General features: G+C 40.1%; 1 protein-coding gene across 1 annotated transcript; it reads right to left on the reverse strand.

Moving 5' to 3' along the window:
• Positions 1-174: 174 nt before the first annotated feature.
• LOC129412050 (SLAIN motif-containing protein 1-like) lies at positions 175-17,475 on the reverse strand. Its single transcript, XM_055164831.1, has 9 exons — positions 16,978-17,475; positions 14,338-14,474; positions 8,644-8,784; positions 7,399-7,515; positions 7,195-7,320; positions 4,956-5,276; positions 2,298-2,459; positions 1,559-1,901; positions 175-946 (listed from the first exon to the last, which is right to left on the reverse strand). Exons 1-9 carry the CDS (start codon positions 17,331-17,333, stop codon positions 871-873), a joined length of 1,779 nt encoding a protein of 592 aa, XP_055020806.1. The 5' UTR covers positions 17,334-17,475; the 3' UTR covers positions 175-870.
• Between the last annotated feature and the right edge of the window lie 5,694 nt (positions 17,476-23,169).

Below are 23,169 nucleotides of genomic sequence, written 5' to 3' on the forward strand. Positions count from 1 at the left end.
AATTTTAAAAACTTCGAGTGAGGCAGTCACGGAGTGACGTCATGAGGCACTTTGACTCCAAACGGCTGCCTTTTGCGCACGAGCTCATCCTGCCTCCCGTTCCGAGTTTAAAACTTTATATTCAACAGCACAAAAAAACAACACAAAAAAAAAAAAAAAACACAACACAAAGACTTGATGTTGATTTTTATTCAAATGTACTTTTGTCCAAACAACAAAAAGCCAGTTTGTGAGCGGTGACGTCATTACAAAAAGAAACGGTGCTACATTGAGTCTGATGAGAAACTGAACTCTCCAAAAACACACACCCCAAACCCCAGTGTGTGACGAGTGTCAAACTGCAGTCACTGGTAACACACACACACACACACACAGTGCAAGAAAAAACAGGAATAAATTAGAGGTTGTGTAGAAATCAGACACTTGTGAAAACACTAGGCAGTTTTGTGACAGTTATCATCAAAATGTGAATCGTGTTTTAGAATAAATACAGAAATGTGACACTTTTTACAGGAATTACAATATTTTAACATTGACCCCAAGTACATTTTAGCAGCGTGGCATTTAAAAGCCTGAAGACAACACCTGATGTATTTAAATACTCTTTAATAATAAATATATAAATAGCTTCATAAATTAGATTAGTAGTCGTTTAAAAACTGGCGTTGGCGCAGGCGGAGGATGAGCGCGTGGAGCCTGGAGCCAGTGGGTTATTGCACAAAACATCCACGAATGTTTCCCTTTGGCACGGTCCGATCCACCCGCATTTTACCGAACACAAAAGTGCATAGAATCACGTGGGACCCCAGTGCAGCGTGTTTTTGGTGTGAGTGCGTGTCCCCGTCCAGCAGGGTGCTCTCCTCCAGCGTGTCAGTAGCACCCGTCTCTCCACGCGCCGTCCCTCAGAGCGCTCAGGGCCGACAGGCTCTTTGGAGGCGTCAGGAAACTAACAAGACACACACATTCTTACAGCACATTTAAAATTCATGAAAGATGATCGACACAATATTATTTTGAGTTTAAATCAGAGATGACATGTTGTCTATGTAGAGTGACCAGATTTTCAAAATCAAAAACTGGGACATCCCTGGTTTGTGAAGGTTGGTAATAATACAATTGTGAAACGAGTGACTAAGGAAAATTGTTCTTCACTTGGCCCGTTCATGACTTATTCACGACTAATATGTGAGTCAGTATAGTCATATTTTCTTTGTGTTTTGGTAATTTTTAAGCAGCTCTTTCTGTATTTTACCTAAACAAATGATAATGTATGTCTTTCTTTACTGTTGGCAGGGATCAAACTGGTCAAAAATATCGACATCTGGGACATTTCTTGTATAAACTGAGACAAATCAGTGGTTTTGTATAAATGTGCTGGAACAGGGGACACAGAGATCACACTTTTCATTTTAATTTTATTGTTGGCATTATTGCACATTTTTGTTTTTCATATTATTTTTGTCAGTACAATGCATTTTTCTTGTTACTTATCAGACTCGTCTCGTCTCGTGGAATGTTTTTTAACTGAAAACTAATTAAGAGAGTGATTAATGCCTACCTGCGTCCTGATTGGGCCAGTTTGCTGCGGGGGGTGGAGCTTGAGGTGGCGATGAAAGAGGCGGGGCGTGGCAGAGCACTGCGGGGCGAGGTGGGAGACCCCGTGTTTTTGCCCCGCAGAGGGATCCCACTCAGACCAGGACTCAGACCAGGACTGAAGGAGGACAGGGGACTAGAGGAGAGCCCGGTGCTGGAGGAGTACAGGGGGCTGGAGGTGAGCCCGGTGCTGTAGGCGGGGCTCTTGATGGTGGGGCTGACGTAGGCGGTGGCCTTCACTGTGGGTCTGGACACGCAGAAACTCCCCACACTGTGGACTCTGGACTGTAGCGGGGCCGGAGCAGGGACTGGACACAGAGGACACACAGGGGACACACAGGGGACACACAGGGGACACACAGGGGACACACAGGGGACACATGAGACAGACGCTTTCAGAAGACGCTCAGTGTAGATTCGAGTCAGGGCTGGATTAAGACGTCACCATTTAGACTTTAGAGGAAGAAATCTGACTATTCTTGTGAAAACTGTCACTGATTAAAAGTCTGTATTGTTTATGTTCATGAAATTAATTATTGTTTTTGAAAAGACAAAATAAAATTTAGAGCTTGATCTATGAGAAAAAACCTGATAGATGTTTTTCTCCTGACATGGCCCAGCCTGAATCGGAGCTGATCACTGACTTTTAGAAAATGGCAGTACAATTGTATGAATAATCTGAGTGCAGAGGGTGCAGTACTCACTGGACGAATGCAGCGAGGACAGCCCGGTGGTTAGGTCAAAGCTGTGGCTGGTGCGGAGCAGACAGGGGGAGGCTCTGGGGCTGGCACAGGGGGAGGGGGGCAGGGGCACACTGGGCATGCTGGGAGCACGCACCAGGTTAGGTAGGCTCCGAAGAACCTTATCTGAGGACACAGAACATATCAGACTATTAAGTATCTCAAAGATCTCACCTGCTTTGTCAGAACTTAATCTGGGTTAGATTTTTAAAGTGACATTACACAATAGTCCTGGAGAAACTACTTTTTCTTTAAAGTGGCAAATTCATTGTGCACAAAATCAATTACAATTTGTGAGTGATAAAAACATTAAAAAACATGCATCTTTTAGTGAGGGAACTCGCCTCTCCATAGACCTCTCACTTAGCCTTACTTATGTTATTCCACATTATTTTAAGTTTTTTAAATACAATCATTCTTCACAAACTGCCACTAAACTGATTGAAAACTATGATAAATATTGACCACATGTACTACTGCACCACACCAAGTCCTAATTCGGTTTAGGTAACAGTTTGCAATAGTTGAGTTAACAGGACTTAAACGGAGCCTTTTAATAGAGGGGAGTTCTTACAACCCTCACGGTGCATGAGACGTCTGATCTCTTTACACAACAGTCTGTTCGGACAGAGGAGCAGAGTCTAATTCTATCACTGTGTCTGTCTCTCAGAATGGAACAGTGGATTAAGAGCTCGTACAAGCAGATTAACTCCACTCACAGGCACAGAGGGTCAAACCCATGGGTCACCGCACGCCCCGCGCCGCACGCCCCGCACCGCACGCCCGCACCGCACGCCGCACCGCACGCCCGCCCCGCACGCCCCGCACCGCACGCCCCGCACGCCGCCCCGCACGCCCCGCACGCCCCGCACCCGCACGCCCCGCACGCCCCGCACGGCCCCGCCCCGCACGCCCCGCCCCGCACGCCCCGGTCACATTACATTTAGGAAGAGGTGGGGACTTGCAAGCCATGACTTGGACTCAAGTCAGACTATTTTTGAGACTTTAGGCTTGACTTGGTAAAATGGACTAAGACTTGGAACTTGACTTGGACTTGAAGGTCAGTGACTTGGGACTTAAGGCCTGTGACTTGAGATGTTTTTAGAAAATACTGTTCTCTTTACAGTCGATAAATGTGGTGATTAATTTTACAGGAACAAACTGGAACATTCTCTATTTGTTACTTTGGATAGAACTGAAGTACTGTGAGATGGTGTCATCAAGTGTACTACAGTAATATACAGTACAATACAGTAATATACAGTACAATACAGTAATATACAGTACAATACAGTAATATACAGTACAATATAGTAAAACAGAGGGAACTACACAAAGCATGATCCTTCCATTTCAGTGCAGTTACACGGGAAAATAACTGTTATTAAGCACTTTTAAATCTGAATTCTTTCTGTTCTGACATGATGATTGAGTCACACAAGATCTTGTCCAGACATTTTTAAAAATGTGCATTTCTACAACTCTATAACTATATAAATATGCATATATAAATATTCCATGACTTTAAGTACAATTTAGGTTCAAATTCATATAAATTGCAAAAACCAAAGATGGATTTGGTATTTTGGTTTAAAGACTTGAAATGACTTGAAGCTCAAAGCAGACTTGGACTTGACTCAGACTTGAGGTCAAAGACTTGCCACTTGAGACTTGCTAAACAACAACTTGGTCCCACCTCTGCATTTAGGATGTTGGTTGTCTCATATCAGTTTTCTGTATTAGCATTGATATATATTGTCCATCTCAAAGTACAGAAAATTCCTGTTTAATGAAGCCAAACTGCACCATCATCATGTTTTAAACGTCCACATGCAACTATTCTGGGTGCACTACCTGCTCTTCTCCATGGACATCCTTTTGCTTTCCCTGGACTGTTTCACAATCGAGCATTAAACCTATTCATCTGCCTGGGGACAAGCTGGTGACGCAACCTGACCAAATTACTGATCAAATTTGTGGAGAGACAAGCAAATAAGAGTAAGAATACATGTTTTAGGGTATTTTAGAGCAGGGTTCCAATCATTTCAGGCCACGACAGGGGGTATTTTACTTTTATGGAGTATTCACTGCAAACATGTAACACATTTAGATCCCCATGTTACTTTTTCTGGTTTGAAAATGCCATATTCACCCAAAACAACATATTAACATGTGTTATAAGTTTTACTTTTGTTTGTCATGCTACGAGCCCCCCCTCTTACTTTACTCCCTGTGTTAAGTTATTCCCCCTTCAGCGCGCTATCATTACATAATCAGTGTGCATCCCACTAATGAAACTGCTGCACATCACATACGCTGACGTGTACAGTTTAGTATCATGTTTTTGTATATTTATGGAGAATTGTCGTGTAGGAGCATGGGTGATGTAGGCTTGTGGGTGGAGCCTTGGACACAATCTTACAACTAACCATATGGAGAGTCCAAATAGGGCTCGGGAAAGATCACTAAATAACTGAAACATGCATGGATTACACCCAAAACCTCTTCAGGTGTATTTTTGATGACAGAACAACGTTATAAGTCAACAGTTCAAAAAACGGATCTAGCAAACTACCCTTCAGTCTTTACATTATGCAGTAACACAGTGAACATGGTGTGTACCTGGTCCAGGTGTATATCCCCGGTCGGCGCAGGTGCCCAGCGCCCGCTCCAGCTCCTGTGTGTGGAAGTCGTATCCAGCGGAGAGGGGCAGTGAGCTGGGGCTGCCTCCGGACCATTGGCTGAGGGTATGGAAGGTGTGGGAGTGGGGCAGGCGCGTGGTGAGGCGGGGGGCGGGCGGGGGCAGGAGAGCGTAGTCTTCGTCGTCCTCCTCCTCCTCCTCGTCGTCCTCCCGCACCAGGCCTGAGGGGGCGCCGGCGCTCAGGGGGAACGAGCTGAGGCTGTGGCTGCGGCGGGCGGGGAAGGCCAGCTCCTGTCTGAGGCCTGGGGGAGGGGACAGGTGAGGAGGAGCGCACACAGCACCCAGCACACAGCACCCAGCACCCGGCACCCAGCACCCGGCACCAGCACCCGGCACCCAGCACCCGGCACCAGCACCCAGCACACCAGCACCCAACACCCAACACCCAACACCCAACACCCGGCACACAGCACCCAGCACCCGGCACACAACACCCAGCACCCGGCACACAACACCCAGCACCCGGCACACACACACAACACACGGCACCCGGCACCCAGCACCCGGCACACAACACACAGCACCCGGCACCCAACACCCGGCACCCAACACCCGGCACCCAACACCCAGCACCCAACACACAGCACCCGGCACACGACACACAACACCCGGCACACAGCACCCGGCACACAGCACCCGGCACCAGCACCCGGCCACACACCCCGGCACACACAGCACACACACCGGCACACAACACACAGCACCCGGCACACAGCACCCGGCACACAGCACCCGGCACACACACACCCGGCACACAACACCCGGCACACAGCACCCGGCACACAGCACCCGGCACACAGCACCCGGCACACAGCACCCGGCACACAGCACACAGCACACAGCACCCGGCACACATGGGGAGTCATGAGGGTTTATATGTATGACGATTTGATGATTTCCTTTTGTAATTTTATTGTCCTTTTAAAATTCTATTTCTATAAAATGGAAAATGCTAATTGTATTTTTAGGTTTATGTGTCCCCCAACTGAATCTTACACAGCAACATGGATTCAGATGTACTTCAGCCTATTTTGGCATCTATACAGATGATTCTGTTTGTGAAGAACATGCAGAAGGTAAAACTCTTTGTGAAGTAGAGGTCTAAGCTTTTCTTTCAACTGGACATAAGAAAAGTTGGATTTTTCAGCTTGTTCTGCTGTTGCGACGCTTCAACCAATCAGATTCAAATAAGTCATTAGGGCTGGTGTCATTCAGAAGTTGCCGATACGATACAGACCTCGATACACAGGCCACGATATGATGCATATGTTGATACAGTGAGCTTACGATTCAGTACGACACATTTCAAATCGATTCGATACTGTTCAATAAAAAATAAAATCTAAAATTAAATTAAACTACTTCTTGTGTAAAGTTCATATGAAACAAACATTTTAACTATCAAAATAGAGAAAATGTCAAATGTGTCGCATAAACGAGTTTCCTTCCTCTGAACAAGCTACAAAACTGTAGCTGTGACAAAATAATTGAGTAAAATATAACAAATTTCAATACTTTGCACAGTCCTAAGTCATGACATTCTGCATTTTCCTTTCAGCAAGTGCCATCCCAGAGAAATAAAACTCAAATCAGAGTGCTCATTCAAAGGTTTCAGTGTCTCGTTACATGGCACCAGTTTGAGAATAGTTGACCATTCAAAGAATTTCTGTTCGTTTCTATGACAATGATCCTAACTTCTACCATTGTTTTGGGTTTTTTAGCAATTTTCTTTCATTTTTGGAGTCACACACACACACACACACCCACCCACCCACCCACACCCACCACACACACACCACACACACCCACACACACACACACCACACACACACACACACACACACACACACACACACACACACACACACACACACACTCTGAGGGTTAATGAAGCTGAAGTAGCGGTGGGCTCTGAGGTCTGAGTTAAATTCAGATTAATAAAAATAAAGGGACGTAATAGAAAAGAAATATTACATTAGAAAAACAAAAAAACCCTAATAGTACATTAAATTACGCTTGATTTGTACATCTATTTATATTTATATAGTTGTTGTGTTGGATGAATTTGAAATGAAAAGTTTGCTGAATTCAATATATAATTTTTTAATCTTTACCAAACATTAGACAGTACATGAAATTTGTAACTTCTGGGTGACTTACTCTCCTCCTGCATACGGGCCATAACTTGAACATCCGTCAGGTCCTGGAGTTTAAACCCAACACAAACAGAGTCCTCCTCATCAACAGAAGACTGAGGGCTGAACACGGAGCGCTGCAGACTCCGGCCTACAACATCACAACATTTTTATTTGTATTTATAGAATGCCTCATAATCAGATTTCAGTAAAAATTGTACACACGTACTGCGTTTAGAGAGGTGAGGGAGAAAAGTGGGCGTCCTCTCTGCTACAGGGGACAGGTCCTTGGGCACGGGGCTCAGGGTGCGCTGGTGGACAGGGTGCCGCGGGGAGGACAGGGGGGCTGAGGAAAGTCAAGGAGAAAAGGAATTTAATCTGGATAAAAGTAAAAGCATGTCCAAAATATTTCATTGGATTATTTCTACGTAAACACAAGTAAAGATCAATGGTGCAAGAGCCAATCACTGGGGAACTCCTTTACATTGAGGACAGATGAGAGAAGCTTATACAGGGTAATGTTTGGTTATGGGCCCGGTCAAGCAGAAGTAAACAGCAAAGTCAAAAATTCAAGTTAATGTATCTGATATAAAAATGTATTGAACAGATACATATGTACTCTAGTTTATGAAACTGTTGACCTTTTTTCTGTACCATTTTAGGTTCTAAAGTTCCATACGTTTTAAACAGACCATGTATGAAACATGGAACAAAAATTATTTCCCAAATTTCAAAGACCTGCAAATCATGGAAATAAATGGATGTATTTCATCATATCTTGTGTTATTCCATCTTTGAACTGTTGATGAAGGTATATGATTTTTTTTAAAAATGTATTTAAAATGAAAAACATTTGCTTGGAAGGACTGACATATTTTATAGAAATAGTTTCCTTTCATTTTGAAGTAATATTAAAGTATTCAGAAGAAAAAAGCGACAAATTATGCGAAATCCTGCACCTTCTACTTGTTTGTACAATTTTCCCTCCGTTACCATGACCTTTCTTAATAAAAAATCTCATGAGTCAAAAAGTAAGAGGTTTTTCAACCTAATCTTGTACCATATGGTAGAAAACTATATGAAGCAAATATTCAAACCAGTTTGTTAAGGATATGGAAGTGAGAACCAAGAGTTATCACTGTTTGGATTTATTACCCAAAAAGTGCTGCATATTTCATTCCCTCCGTTACCAACATGAGTTTTTAAATTTTTTGTCAACAACTTGAAAGAATATCACAGGTTTAACTTGACCCTGTTGGAGTGTAACTCTTTCCTACATTCTGATACTTTACTTCTTTCAATAGTCCCTCTAGTTTCTGAATAAGAGACATTTGAATGTCAAAAATCTGACCCTGTTTCCCTCCGTTATCACTTGACTGGACCCTTATGAAAAAATATTACAATGATACTTTGTGCTACGGTTACCAGTGATGCATAATCTTATGAAATAGGATTAGGGATTTTTCGGAATTACCGTGTCTTTCAGACTGTGGAGTGGAGCAGGTTTTGGTGGAGGGGGAGGCATTGATTGGGGACATTCCAGTGACTCGATTCAGAGACGGGGGAGGAGAGGAGGCGTTTGACGGGCTGGACAGGGAACTACGCCACCTAGAGACTGGATACAGGCAAAACACATTAGACCCAAACATTAGTGCCCACAAACGGAACTGTGTGTTAACATTTAAAACATTTTTCTGCAAAGAGATTTAAGATTGAATTTATAAACCGTATTATTGTTTTATAGGGGAATAGACTCAGTTTGGTATTCTTTCTAACTACCGATACCGATTTCAACACAAAATTCAACACAAATTAAATACTCTTTACAAATCAACACTTTTGTACTTCCATGGGTCACACTTCAGGCACCCTAACCCTGCATCAGACAATAGTGCAAACCTGGAACCTCAATATAAATGTACTTTTCCTGTCTTTGGTGACATTTGTTATATAATTCTCTAATTTTGAAATATATTGTTGTGTAGAAATTTGGGGGAACAATTGCAAAACAACTATTGAACCCATCTTTATACTGCAGAAAAAAAGCCATAAGAATTGTTAACTGCCAATTATTCTGCCCCAACAACAAACCCGTTGTTTATTCAGTTAAAACCTTAAAGTTACAGGACATAGTCGACCTAAACACAGCTGCTGTTCTGTATAAAGTTCATAATCACATGATCCCGACTGTGTTCAGGTGAGATTCAAACCCACAGAGACTTGTCATTATAATTTGAGAGGAACTGAAGTATATATATAAAAAAAATAAATAAATAAGGCCAGGACCAACACCAAAAGTAGACATGCATCAGTTCGAAGAGCAGATCTATGGAATAGTCTGGATTACAGGTTAAAAGGATCGATATCAATAAAGACATTTAAAAAAAATACTAATTTAATGTTATAGACAAATATAGAGCGCTAGAATGATTTAATTTTAGACATATTCTTATTGCATATAGAGAGAATAAGATAATAATGTACAGGGTTTTCACTTTTTTTCACTGACAAAATTTCAAAATTTTTCATGCCTTTTTCATGACCTAAAGTGAATTTTCCATGACTTTACAGCACCTACATGTAAAGAATTGATCAGACTTTTAGGGCTAAATATGAAATGTTAGCTCTTCCCACTCACTTTATGGTTTGGGATTATAGTTTTTGAACATTCTAAATCCTGTCAGTGCATTTATTGTCGTCTCTTTTACACAAAAGACACAGACGTTCAGAAATAATCAGAATAACCTCATAAGAACTTAACAGAACACTGGAGTTGCGTGAAAGAGATACTAAAATTCCATGACTTTTCCAGGATTTCCGTGACTGTGGGAACCCTGAATGCAGATTCTGTAGGCCACAGAAGCAGCTGAGTGTGGAGGATAAATGCTGATGATTTTGAAGTTTGTTTTTTTTTTGGTGTAGGAAGTGGAATAGAATTCACTCAAAAGAACTGCTGTACTGAACTCATGAGTATGTAACTCATAGTGTATATATAATTTCTCTGTTCTATCCAAGTTGTAGCTTGTCATTTGCTGACAGTTGTATTTTTGGCATGGTCATTTGTAAACGGAGTCAGGCATTCAGAAGTGATTTTACTTCAGTCTAAACCCCTCTGGTCATAATTTTATGTGAAATGTTCATTACAGTCCATGAAGTACATGATTAAATACACGACAGAAAAAAATTAACTACTACTACATTTTATTTCATGCCTTTTATTCATATTTAGACATATTTTGCTGTTATTGTTATTTGTCCTTTTTTCCCCTCACTGACTGATAGTGTTTTCTGATACTGATATATTAAAGTAAAAGCACATCTCACAAATTTCATTAATTCTACAGATGTAAAAATGATTGATTAATAAACATTAGTAGATAATCAGCTGACTGTTTCAGACTAGCAAAGAAAATTTAGAGGTCACAATAAAAACTATTTCTTGACATTGTTGAATAGTGTAGTCCAGTGATTATAGTAATGTTTATTTCAAGGTTTGACTATTACACAGCTGCTTTCTACAATAAGCCCAAAAAAACATACCATTGTAGCTCATGGAACAGTGGGCGTATTGTGTGAGCTCATCCGCAGTGTGACTGCCACCGACTGATCTATTCACAACAACTACAGAAGACAAAAGCACTTCTGATCCTGGAGTCTGCTGGCACTATTTTCAGAACAAACTCCGCACAGTGTCGGGGTGGAGGGATTTCAGCTGCTGCTACCTGTCAATATACATGCCACTTAACAAGACAGGCACTTTCATGTACCGCGTTTCCATGGCAACTGTGGGAGCCGGTGGGTGGATGCTCCGGGTCGCTGATGCAACGAGGTGTATGGATGCTGCAACTTCAGAGGGCCTACTTTTCGGTGTTAATAAACCTGTCACTTTAGGAGGTACAGTGAGGCAAGGTGATTTGAAACTGACCATCGCAGTGCAGAGGGGAGAGAGGCGCGAGAGCATTTTAAACCTCTGCCCACGCTTTCATTAAGGATGCGCATAGCCGGGACGAACATGTGGGAGTGTGCGCGGAATAGACAAGAGCTCAGATGAAGTATTAATGCAGAGATTTCTAAATATATTTTGCTTTGGCAGCCATTTAATTTGTTATTATCTGCAGGGCTGTAGTCGGCTAAAGAAATTCTCGGTCAACTAAAGACGTGTCCTGCTGATTGATCTGTCAAATTAAAAAAGGGAGAGTGTCAAAAGATCTCAGAACTAGTGATATCACATTACTCTGGTTTTAGAATCACTGCATTGGCTCCTTGTGAGTCTCAGGATCGTTTGTGAAGTTCTTTTACGTTTTTTTTTTTTAAACATCTTAATGGTCTTGGGCCTCTTTCAGAACTGCTTTTACCCTACAAACCCTCTCGGACCCTACGCTCCTTTGGCTGCAGGCTCCTGGTCATCCTAAAGTCAGGACACACACTCACAGAGAGGCATCTTTCCAATATTACGGCCCTCGTGTTTGGAACAGTCTAGCAGAGGAGTTCAGAGCCAAAAAGAACGCTCATGTTTTTAAGAGTAGGCTCAAGGAAATGAGGGATTGTTTTTAATCACTGTAAACTACTTTGTGTTATGTTTTTTGTATGAAAAGAGCTTTAAATATAAAATTTGATAGATCGATATCACGAAACATTTCACATAATCTCTATTCTAATTATTAATAGACTTGATACTCGATACTGATTCTGATACTATGATGATAATTTAAAAAAAAAAATAAAAATTCTTTAGACGATAGAATGTGATTTTCAACATTAAATAGTACTTTCTTTTCTATTCCCATGTGTCTTATATATGTGTAATCCCTCAGTGCTCCATACTAGTCTATGTGCTCTTCTACTTGTTATATGTATATGTATGTATATGTTCTGATACAATTCAAGATCATTTGAAAGCTATTCAGGTTCATTTCTGTCCTGTGAATGTGACTTTTTTAGTATTGATACTAAATGAGTATGAGTAATTAAATGAGTATCTAGTTTTGCTACTAGTATAATAGTATGAATTACTGTATTTTCTGGACTATTAGACGCGCTCTTAAGCCTCCAACCGCATTAAAAAACGACCACGCACCCCACAATCCAGAGCGCCCTATACATGAATCCACTCGGGTGTCCCAGCACCACTTCAGTAAACTACAAAGACACACCACCCACAGAACACACAAACACACACGGAGCAGACAGCGACCACACAGCCAAACACACCCACAGACACACTCATCACTCCACGCCGACGAGGAAGGGAACGGAGGAACGAACCAAAAAAGCGAGTGCAATGTGCCACTTCTAGACACGACTGAACAACTGAGTCACTGCGAACACACCGACAATCCGTTGGTCCCAGACAGCACCCTCCCTACACGCCACAACTGAACAAAGCCCAGAGTCACTGTGAACACCACAAACAAACAAAACCACTCACCCATCACACTGTTGTGTTTCCTTTAAAGTCCCACGTGATTTATTTGTGAAAAAAGTTCAAAAATAGACCATTTAATGACAGTGAGCCTTATAATCCAGAGCGACTAATAGTGCGTAAAATACAGTAGTATCTGATTTTTGATACTTTTGACAACCCTACACAAAACTAGTGTGCATCTATATGTATCTGATCCAAACTGCACTCACAAGACTACACCTGCAGGGGACGTTCATACAAAAACAGCTATGCAGAAAAAAGTACAAGGAAATTTCATATAGGCATCTGAAGATTTGGTATTTTTATCTGTAAAAAGGCAGATTATACTCATACTTCACAAGTTTAATCTAACTCTCTCACTCACTATCTTCTCCTTTCTGTGGTGGTCCCATATAAATACTTATCATTTCCAATTCAATCCAATCCACTTTATTTCTAGAGCACATTTCACAAACAAACAGTTTCCAAAGTGCTGCACAAATACATAATAACAACAATAATAAGATGATAAAATAAATTACTAAAATAATACTAGTCTTAAAATAATGAAACTAGTAAAATAAAAAAAATAAAAAATAAAAAATTATAGAATAGAAATAAATAAATTAAATAAATAAGACCAATAAAAGCACATAAAAATAAATAAAAAACACAGAGAACCACATAAGTCACACGGTGTAAAAAGCCAGAGAATAAAAGTGTTTAAGACAATCTAAATAAAATAAAGAATCAACAAATACATATTTTCAACAACAAAGATACCATCAATAGGCTTTATTATAGTTTTTTTTTTTTTTTTAGGTAAAGGTTTTGTTCTTTTTCTAGATTTCAGATGAAGAGAGTTGAATAAATAACTAAAACAAAAACAAACAAAAAAACTGCTTTCATGTGCTCTAGATGTATCCAAAGTACTAAAGTATTTCATTTTTCGCAGCCATTTGGAATAATCCTGCTTTGTTTCAGGTCAGGGGCGGGTCAGTGGGATAAATCTGTTTCAATATTATGTTTATTTTCTACATTCTCTTCAGAAATATATTTGAAAATGTGTTCTAGAGAGTAAAGGCCCACAGATATACAGAAGACTTGTTTGCTGGGAATATTTGCATTTATAGGGCGATCTTCAGTGATCATCCTGCTAGAGGTTAAATAAAGGTACAATAAATAATTCTAATGTCTCCGTGGCCTTGTTGCAGAGTGAGAGTAAATGGTTTGATGGTCATGTGGCCTGGCTCTGACCCTGATCTGCTAATGCTGACGAGTAGACAGATTACGCTTGGTCACAGAAGACACGCAGAGGTCATCCTGAATAATAACACTTGAGTATGCGTTTCATTTAATGCTCATCAACTTAATAATATATATAATTTAGAGTAGGATGTGCATGATTCCAGTACATGTCTGATTCTACACACCCAGCTGAGTCCAGGTTTAGTCCCTGTAGAATTTTACAGTTAAAATGTCAACACACACAGACACACATTGCTAGATATAAAAATGGTGTGTGTGTGTGTGTGTGTGTGTGTGCGTATGTCGGAGTATAGTGGGGATTGGCAGTCTCATTTTAGTCAGTCTACCCCAGGTCAGCTGTGGCTGTAGACGTACATTACCATTACTGAGCGTGGAGTGAATGAAGCAATTTTGAGCATTTAGAAAAGCTATACAAGCCTAATGCATGATTATTATTATTATTTTGTGTAACATTAGTGCCTTTCGTATATTGCTAGACTGATATAGGTCAGGTACCTTGTTCTAGTCGCAGGGACAGAGATCTCCTGGTGGCCTCCAGCTCTGACTTGGGGCTGTCCAGAGTCTGTCGACACCACTGCAGAGGAGTGAGGGCACTATCAGACGATTCTCCAGGCCTCTGGGTCATGTACAACCTAAACAATAAACATGGAAGACAGAAATAAGAATTAGGCTTTCGTTCTTGTAGGAGCAGTTGGGTGGTTTCATTTTACTAAGTGCTTGGAGTTAGACAAATATATTCAATTTGAACATAGTTTGATGGGTCTAGATTAGTTTCCAGGTCCATTTTTGGAGCTCAACAGTCCCGTCCACTTGCTGTGATTTCAGAAGTAAATTACCCATTCATTTTCCTGAAGAAAAATAATCCAGAAATTAGCTGGTTAAATAATCCAGATATTAGATGGTTAAATAATCCAGATATTAGATGGTTAAATAATCCAGATATTAGATGGTTAAATAATCCAGATATTAGATGGTTAAATAATCCAGATATTAGATGGTTAAATAATCCAGATATTAGCTGTGGCTTTAAACTGTTATTTGGAAGCAAATGTCCATAAAGTGGTCATTTACAGTCCAAAACCATGTCAAATTAAACATTTGATGAAATGATTTAATAACTTTAAAGTTTCACAAACAGATTTTTCTTTAAAATAACAGGCCTGTGGCATAGTGTTTAGCTACCACATAGCTGAGCTTTTAAGCACCATTTTATTTTTTTGTAAAAGTCTATAGAAAAAATGAACGGGATATGTACTTCAGGAACCAGTGGTGGGTGGTCACTGTTGAGCTCCATTCACACGTGTTTAGTTTATTAGTCGGTCTACATCTCCAAAGCTCCAAATGCTCTGTTCCACCTTGTCCATCATGTAGAAGTAGTTTTCAAGTTAACAGCTCCTTTACCTTTAGTTCAGTAGAGACTGAAAAGGGCTGAAATCATCCAAATGATTCTAGTGAAGCTGCATGGAGTTTAAAAACACAGTGGAGCACTTCCTGTATTACTACATGACATCACAAAGTGGAGTGTTTTCTGTATGAGAGAAGAACTCATCCTAAATATGCAGGATTTCTGTGTTAAACATGTGTGAATGAAACAAAACTAATTCCAGGTAAGTCTGATGATGAGGAAACAACATTACATCATACATCAGAAAACAGCACAAGACCGGCCCAGCACCTGTAAGAACTCTTTATTTACAAGCATGTTTTAGTCTGAAATGAGAGCTCTACAGAGGCAAATCAGAAAAGAAATTAGCATCAAATACATGAAGTATGCTGCAGCGGTGAAAACTAATGCAGTGATTTGTATGCGTCTCCTTTGTGAGTCAGAGCAGTGTGAGGATTAGACTCCACATACACAGAGCTGTGCTGCTGCTACTGCTGCTGCTGCTGCTGCTGCTTCAAAGGCTCATCTGATTATAGTGACAGTGGAGCTCCCAGGGATGTGCTCATCTGAATTATACATTATACCTGCAGACACACACACTCACACACACACACTTACACATATACAGGTGAGAAGGACCGCTTAAACACAGGGACAAGAGGTCTGCACACAGCACTCAAGAGGTGGCAAACGAGGATGGCTTTTTTGATTGGGAGACTGATTTCCAATTATATCAAAGGTTCACTTCGCCACTTTTCTGCTGAAGGGTTCATGATTTGCTAGTCTCCATGGAAATGTTACTGCTTTAATTGGAATGTTCCAGAGTATGGCATTAAACTTTTTTATCTCCATGGATATAAGCATTTGACATCATCAGGCCAAGGTCAGATCTGTGGACAGGCGACCACATATTTTAGAACAGACCTGGGCATTACAGAGCCAGGGCCACTTACAGCCCTTTGCTTGGCTCTGATCGGCCTGTTTAAGCTCATCTGGAATTACAAAATACATTTTATTTTATCATCTGAACTCATGCATGGACTAAAGCTGCATTGCTTTGATTTCAGAGGTGTTTTTAATGACATTTTCTGTAAGGCAACCTCACATAACAAAATATCATGCAAACATAACAAACTATCTGACCAGCTCGACAAAACAATGATATTTACAGCTTTTTTTTTTTATAAAGAAATACTATTAATATTATGTAGAATTGAGTTAAGCATTTTGGCCCTCCACAATATTTCCTGTTTCTGGTGTTACCCCATGGAAAAATAATTGGCCACCCCAGTTTCAGAGCATTAAATACCTGTAATTGATAAAACGCAAAGTTTAATGCCATACTGTGAAACATTACAAATAATGATAACAGAGACAAACAGATGGCAAAAAACCCCATCAGAAAAGTGACCTTATGCATATTTAAAAAGGTAAATGTCTCTCTATTGATCTACAGGGGAAATTACTTGGGCACCATGAAGGATCCAACCAAAATTCTGTGTTGATGACCTGTACAGTCCACATACAGTTTCATATGACCTTCTTTTAGTCCGTGTAACAGGTGCCACAGTGAACCTATTACGATTTTTAGATTTTACATGAGATGCTCTTCCTGACACAAAGAGCCACATACTCTGCCTGCATCTTTAAGTGGCATAAGATCAATGAGTCTGCCACCTGTCTGCCCTGCCTGCCCCACTTTACAACTCTGCTCAGACAAAGGGCACTGGCACAGACACGTGTGAACTTACCATGTTTCTTGCGAGTCTTCCGAGGAGGAGCACATGGAGTCCAGATCCAGCAGCTCCAGATCATCCAGAAGCGCCTGCTCGTCCTCCTCTTTGACCGCTCCGTCCTCTCCCGTGCTCGGCTGCAAGTACTCCAAATACCGCGCCTCCAACTCGGACAAACGGTGCCCCCCGGTCCTGCCCAGCGCGTACGGCGGGGACGGAGGAGGCTGTGCCCGGGTGCGCAATTGCTCGTTTTGACGCTCCAGTTTTCTCACCAGTTCTTGCAGCTTCTTTACTTCCAGCTCGGCGTTCAAGGTGTTGCTGTTGCAGTCCACCATCTCCGGCATAATGGCGAGGTTCAACACGGCTGTTTCCATTGTTTCCAAAATGCGTAAAAAACGTCTATTCCAGTCGTGGCAGCGCTCGGGAAATGAATGAAAAGGGCGGACAGGTAGCGCTACGGTGCCGCTGCCTGCTCGCCTACACGTTGGTTCAGTATTCTGTGGCGGTAGTCTCTCCGGTTGTCTTGTCCCGGGGGATTATATGCCCCTCCTCCCGTTACACACGCCCACTCAGTGCCAGCATCCACCGCCAACATCCGCCTTGCCTGAAAGCTCCACGAGTTATCCTGATGGTTTCCTTGGAATCAGTTCAGTTCAGCAATGCTCTGTCGCCATCTGCTGTTTATTGTTATTATTTTTTTAAAAGATTATTGAACATTCAACGAGCTTTCATTGATTCATGCATTTCACTTATTCCACAGTGAGAGGCCCGTGGTTCACCCCTGTCCTCCTCTTCCTTCAGACCTGCACTGGTTCTCTCAGGTGGTTCTCATCCAAAGGTTTATCATTCAGTTCCATCATCTCCATAGAGGCCCCGCTCTGTTTGGTTTTTTAGACATGTGACGCACGCCTGGAGAAACACACCTGTAGAAATACACAAACCATCACAGAACTTCCTCCATATGCTCTCCCTGATCTCCTGTACAGACTGGGGCTGCAACACGTTAACTGATTATCAAAATTGCAACTCATCAATTACTGAAATCATTGTTAATCAACTTATCAAACTGGATAATTGTTATCTGGACTGTATAAAGAAGTATATATACAGTGTATGGTCTATACACAGTTTCCCAAACGTGCCATGCACTAAGAGAGTTGACAAGCTGGTATGTAGCCATATACCAAGATACTTCACCCACATTGCGTAGTATGAAAGTGGTGTGTGTGTGTGTGTGTTTTGTGTGTGTGTGTGTGTGTGTGTGTGTGCGTGCGTGTGTGTGTGTGTGTGTGAGATGGTGGTCGGAGGAGCAGATGGTGCAGATTGGCAGCCATGCTTCAGTCAGTCTGCCCCAGGGCAGTTGTGGCTACAATAGTAGTTTACACCACTATTGAGAGAATGAATAATGATCTGTAAAGCATTTTTGTGACATATGTCTGTGAAAAGCGCTATATAAATAAAAAATAAAAAAAAACAAAAAACTTTTTAGGACCAAAACAGAGCAATAACTGCATTAAATATTGTATATACTTGGTGAATGTGTAAATTTTGTCTCTTAATATACTAAAACATGATGGCTTTAAGTGGCTCTACTTCATCTGGGTGAAACTGATTAAAATGCACATTCTAAGCAATTAATCAATTAACTGAAAGAATAATTGCTAGATTAATCTATTAGAAAAATAATTCTTAGTTGCAGCCCCAATACAGATTCAGGCTAGGGACCAAACTTTAGTTTCAAATAACTAAGGTTCTGTTTATAAATCTGAAAAGGTTGTAGGTGAGAACGTTAGAAATTCATTAAAATGTGACTTACAGATTTATTTCTTTTTTAGAACACGATTGCACAAAGAAGCAGTCCACTGACAAAAATTCATATGATCTGAGTGTTAACTGTGGAATTATTCTTCAGCCCAACAAACAACAAGAGGTTAAAAAGATCTAAACCAGAATAAACTCAGGATCACAAATGTACCAACGGCTGGGCCTTGTTTGTCTACACTGGGGTACTTCTCTACAAAACATGATAAGAGGTTAAGCATGGGCTGGATCAGGAACTAAGTGGGATTAAACCAGGTCTAACCTAGGGCTAAATCCAGTCTCACTAAGGAGTATTCAGCTGCAGGTGATCTTATTAATTTCCAGACTGTATTTCCCATAGTCAATTGGTTCCACAAAGAGCAGTCGGACAGCGTAGGTTTCCCTTCTGTGAACACTCTCCCCTAAGCTTGTGAGAGCGTTTTGGTCCATGACTGTAGCAGGCGTCATTAGGCCTATTCTTTGTAATGGCCCAGATATTGTGCACCACACATTTTCCCAGAGCAAAGGAAAGGACAGGTTCATCTCTGATGGAGACAGAGACCTCTTCATATACAGCTGCTTCAAAAAAATAACATAAGTGATATGATGTACGAGCAAATGACTGAATCTGGGACAAACATCTTTGCTGTCAGGATTATGAAATTATGCATTGTCCTAAATGAATACATGAAGTAAAGTGTGTGCATAAATACAAATCCGACTAGTCAAATATTACCTCAGCACAAATAAATGTAGCTCAGTTATTATTCAACTTAAAGTATTCAACGCTTCAGTCTATGACCTCTTATCTGGCTTCTTAGTTATTTATTATACTTAGTCCTTCGTTTCTATGATGTGATATCACTTTTCTGGTTTCATCGATACTGTAATCCAAAGCATAAACACGTATACAGAAGGCTGTGCTGGTCACACCCTGTTAGCAGCTTGGCCAGAAAAATACATTTAAAATTTTTAGTTTCTTTAAAACAGAGGAAGAACAGAGTCATACTTTCTAGTCCATTTATGTATACATACTTTATCAGATACCACATGTAATACTTGTAAGTACATTACACTTTCATGAACCTTTTAGGTGCCATTGTCACAGAAATGTGGAACTGTAGCTTCCATTCTGATGATGACCCCTGTCACCAAACTGCTTACTTAACAACGTATAGAAAGAAAATCAGAATTCAGGCAGTCAAAAAGCAACATGAGGAGTATAAGTTGCTGATGATACGTAGTAGGATAAAGCAAAGGGTATTTGGACAATATGCCTACATCATGAGTTCATCTTTTGATGTATTCTACTCTGAAACGAAAATGTTGTGATCCTTGTGAACTTTATCCATACAAAATCAAGAATAAATCTTTAAAAGTGGTAACCATGGGTTACTATGATCGCTTGGTGATTGACAATTTTTCTTAGAGTATATCAGCTTGGACTCTGTGTGTATAAATGTACAGCTGTATAATAACTCGTATTAGTGAACTAACTAAACAAAACTAATGTTATGGTCATGAATAAAACATAAGCAATAAGTAATTCATTAATAGGTAACTTGTTAACTCCGATTGATTCTAGAATTAAAATAAAAAATTTATTTCATGATGCAGATATTTGCATAGACAGAGATTTGTGCAGTTTGACTGCTACAGATGTTCACAGATTACATGTCTAGCATTTCAACTGCACAAATCTCTCTGTCTATGCTAATATCCACATCATGAAACTGAACAAATTCCTCCTTTTTTATTCATGACCATAACATTAGTTTTGTTCAGTGTGTCACTAATGTGGCTCGTTGTTTCCTTTAACTTTTGGTCTTTCTTCTCTTGATAGTTGTGGATAAATTGTTCATGTTAGAATGTTTATTCTTTGTGGAGTTTGTTGGTTGAAGATTTGGTGATGGAGCAGATTTATGAAGCTACTGGAGAATACCACACACATTTACACACACATTTACATAGACATTTTGCCACAGAAAAGCATTAACGTAAGTGATGTTTACTCTACATCGCGGCACTTCTGGCTGTTGTGAAGGCATTTTGCCATAGAAAACCATTAACGGGGACTTATGTTTGCCCTACATTGTGTGCCCTTGTGAAAAATGTCTATCGAAGCTACTTATTCAACCATACAAATGTTATTGTACTCCAGAAAATAATAAAAAAGTGAAAAAAGTCACAATATAAATACCGAGTCTGCCAAAAAGATCCAGCTTTTATTTATTGAACATATAAGCAGAGGTGCGAAGAATAACCAAAAATTGTAAGCGCAACTTCAAAATATTACTGAGATTATATTACAGAGTAGTAGTGATGATTCAAGCAATAGTAAAAATATTTGAGAAAAGTAAGAGTACCTTAAAAAATAACTTTCAGGCATAAGCATCTGATTTTTTAATTTAAGGTAATGTCCTTTGAAGGACAAATCATTTAAAATAAATTAAATAATGCACAAAATCTGGTATTTTTAAAGGATAAACACAAAATTAAGAAAAAATGAAGTAAACTACGTGCAGTCTAGATTTCATCTCCACCCATTTTCTCAAAGATGTTTTTAATGTAGTTGGACCAGTCAGTCACTTTCTGAAGGAAAGATTCCTTCATGTTTTAAACACGCCATGGTCCAACCTCCTTTAAAGTAACCCAAATTAAAAACCTCAGATTTTAACAATTTTAGACCTATTTTTAAACTCCCCTTTTTATCTTAAGTTTTAGAAAAAGTTTATTCCAAACTCGTATTGAATTTATTCTGAATGAAAAGGTCATATTTGAGAACTTTCAATCGAACCCTCCACTTTTACCCACAGACAGAGTGCTCCATTTGAATCCTTTTAGACTTGAGCACTGCAACCACATGATTTTATTAGTGTCTAAAATCGTGGGTTGACATATGAGACACACTTTTAAACAGAATGTTTGCGTTCAGCATGAGTAATTTGATCTCCTACTCTGCCCCCCATTACCTATGGTGTGCTGCAAGGTTCTATTTTAGGTCCCATTTTATTTTGTATATATATGCTCCCCCAGGACACGTTATAGCCCACCATAATGTGTCCTTCCACTGCTATGCTGACGACACACAGATCTACCTCCCGCTTTGACCAAATGACCTTGGGAGCCTGGCTGCTGTGTTACACTGCCTCAAAGACTTGAACAGTTGGATGGTGCAGAACTTTCTTCCGCTCAAAACCCCCAAATCTGAAGTTATTATTAGTTAGAAGTTATAAGTTACTCCCATCTCACTTTTCAAACTCATGTGAAAAAAATGACTCAATTACAGCAACTCCCTCCTCTTCAGCATTTGACAATAAAACTCTCTCATACTTCCAACTGGTTAAGAACGCAGCAGCTCCGTTCTTCTGTTTAACAGACATCAACGCATGACCTATTTTACTTCCCTTCACTGGCTGTCTGTGTATTTTAGAATCAATTTGAAGATTTTACTGATCATGTTTAAAGATTGTTTAGATCTTGCAGTTACATTTCAGAACTTTTAACCCCATATGAGCCTCCTGCAGTGTTAGATCCTCAGGCAGGTCCCTGTGGGTGTTCCTCTTCAGTGTTAGATCCTCAGGCAGGTCCCTGTGACTGTTCCAAAGTACAGGCTTCAGACAAAAGGTGATTTAACCATTTTTGGAATGACCTGCCTGAGGAGATAAGACTAGGACTATCACTACCATCTTTTAAATCACTTCTTAAAACCCACTTTTATCATCAGGCCTTTTCATGACATGTCTCTATTTTTATGCGTGTATCTTTTCTTTGTGTTTTCTATGTTTTCTAGTTTATCTTCTGGGTATGTATTGTGTTTTTACTTTGTTGTGAAGCATTTTGTAAACTGTTTTTAAAGGTGCTATATAAATAAAGATTATTATTATATTATTATAATAAAAAATAAATCATATCTGAAGGAGCAGTGCAAGAACACAAATTATTGAGTATTATTAATACAAAGCTTTTGTCACTTGTAGATTTACTGAAAAGTAATGAAAACTTTTACTCATGTAAGAGTATTATTACTCCAATATTACTCAAGTAGGAGTAAAAGTACATTGCTAGAAAAGTACTCTGAAAATTACAATAAAATTTCAGTTATGAGTTTTTCAAACTAAAAATCTATACAAAAATGTAGGTGGTAAAAATGTATCCTACGTTGATGTTGTCTGAACTGACTCACTGGACATGGGATCAGTGTTTTACAGCAGCAACGTGGTGGGAGCAGCTGCACCTAATATATAGCCAATATATTATTGAACAATTTGCACCAGATTGGCAGTTTTTAATGACAGTAGCCATACAGAATACAGGTTACAAAATATTTCAACTCACATTTGAGCAGCACAGTGGCAAAACTGTTAGCGCTCTCGCCTCACACAAGAAGGTCCCGGGTTTGAGGTGCAG

This window comes from Boleophthalmus pectinirostris, unplaced genomic scaffold (genome assembly GCF_026225935.1).
Source record: "Boleophthalmus pectinirostris isolate CB_2022bp ecotype Guang Dong unplaced genomic scaffold, ASM2622593v1 HiC_scaffold_11, whole genome shotgun sequence".
NCBI lineage: Eukaryota > Metazoa > Chordata > Actinopteri > Gobiiformes > Gobiidae > Boleophthalmus > Boleophthalmus pectinirostris.

Excerpts from the sequence above, each read along its gene's own strand:
- LOC129412050 (XM_055164831.1), bottom strand. The coding sequence starts at position 17,333 with ATGGAAACAGCCGTGTTGAACCTCGCCATTATGCCGGAGATGGTGGAC. Across the intron at positions 7,321-7,398 it reads CCCTCACCTCTCTAAACGCA|GCCGGAGTCTGCAGCGCTCC; the intron begins GTACGTGTGTAC and ends GTGATGTTGTAG. Across the intron at positions 1,902-2,297 it reads GTCCTCGCTGCATTCGTCCA|TCCCTGCTCCGGCCCCGCTA; the intron begins GTGAGTACTGCA and ends CTCTGTGTCCAG.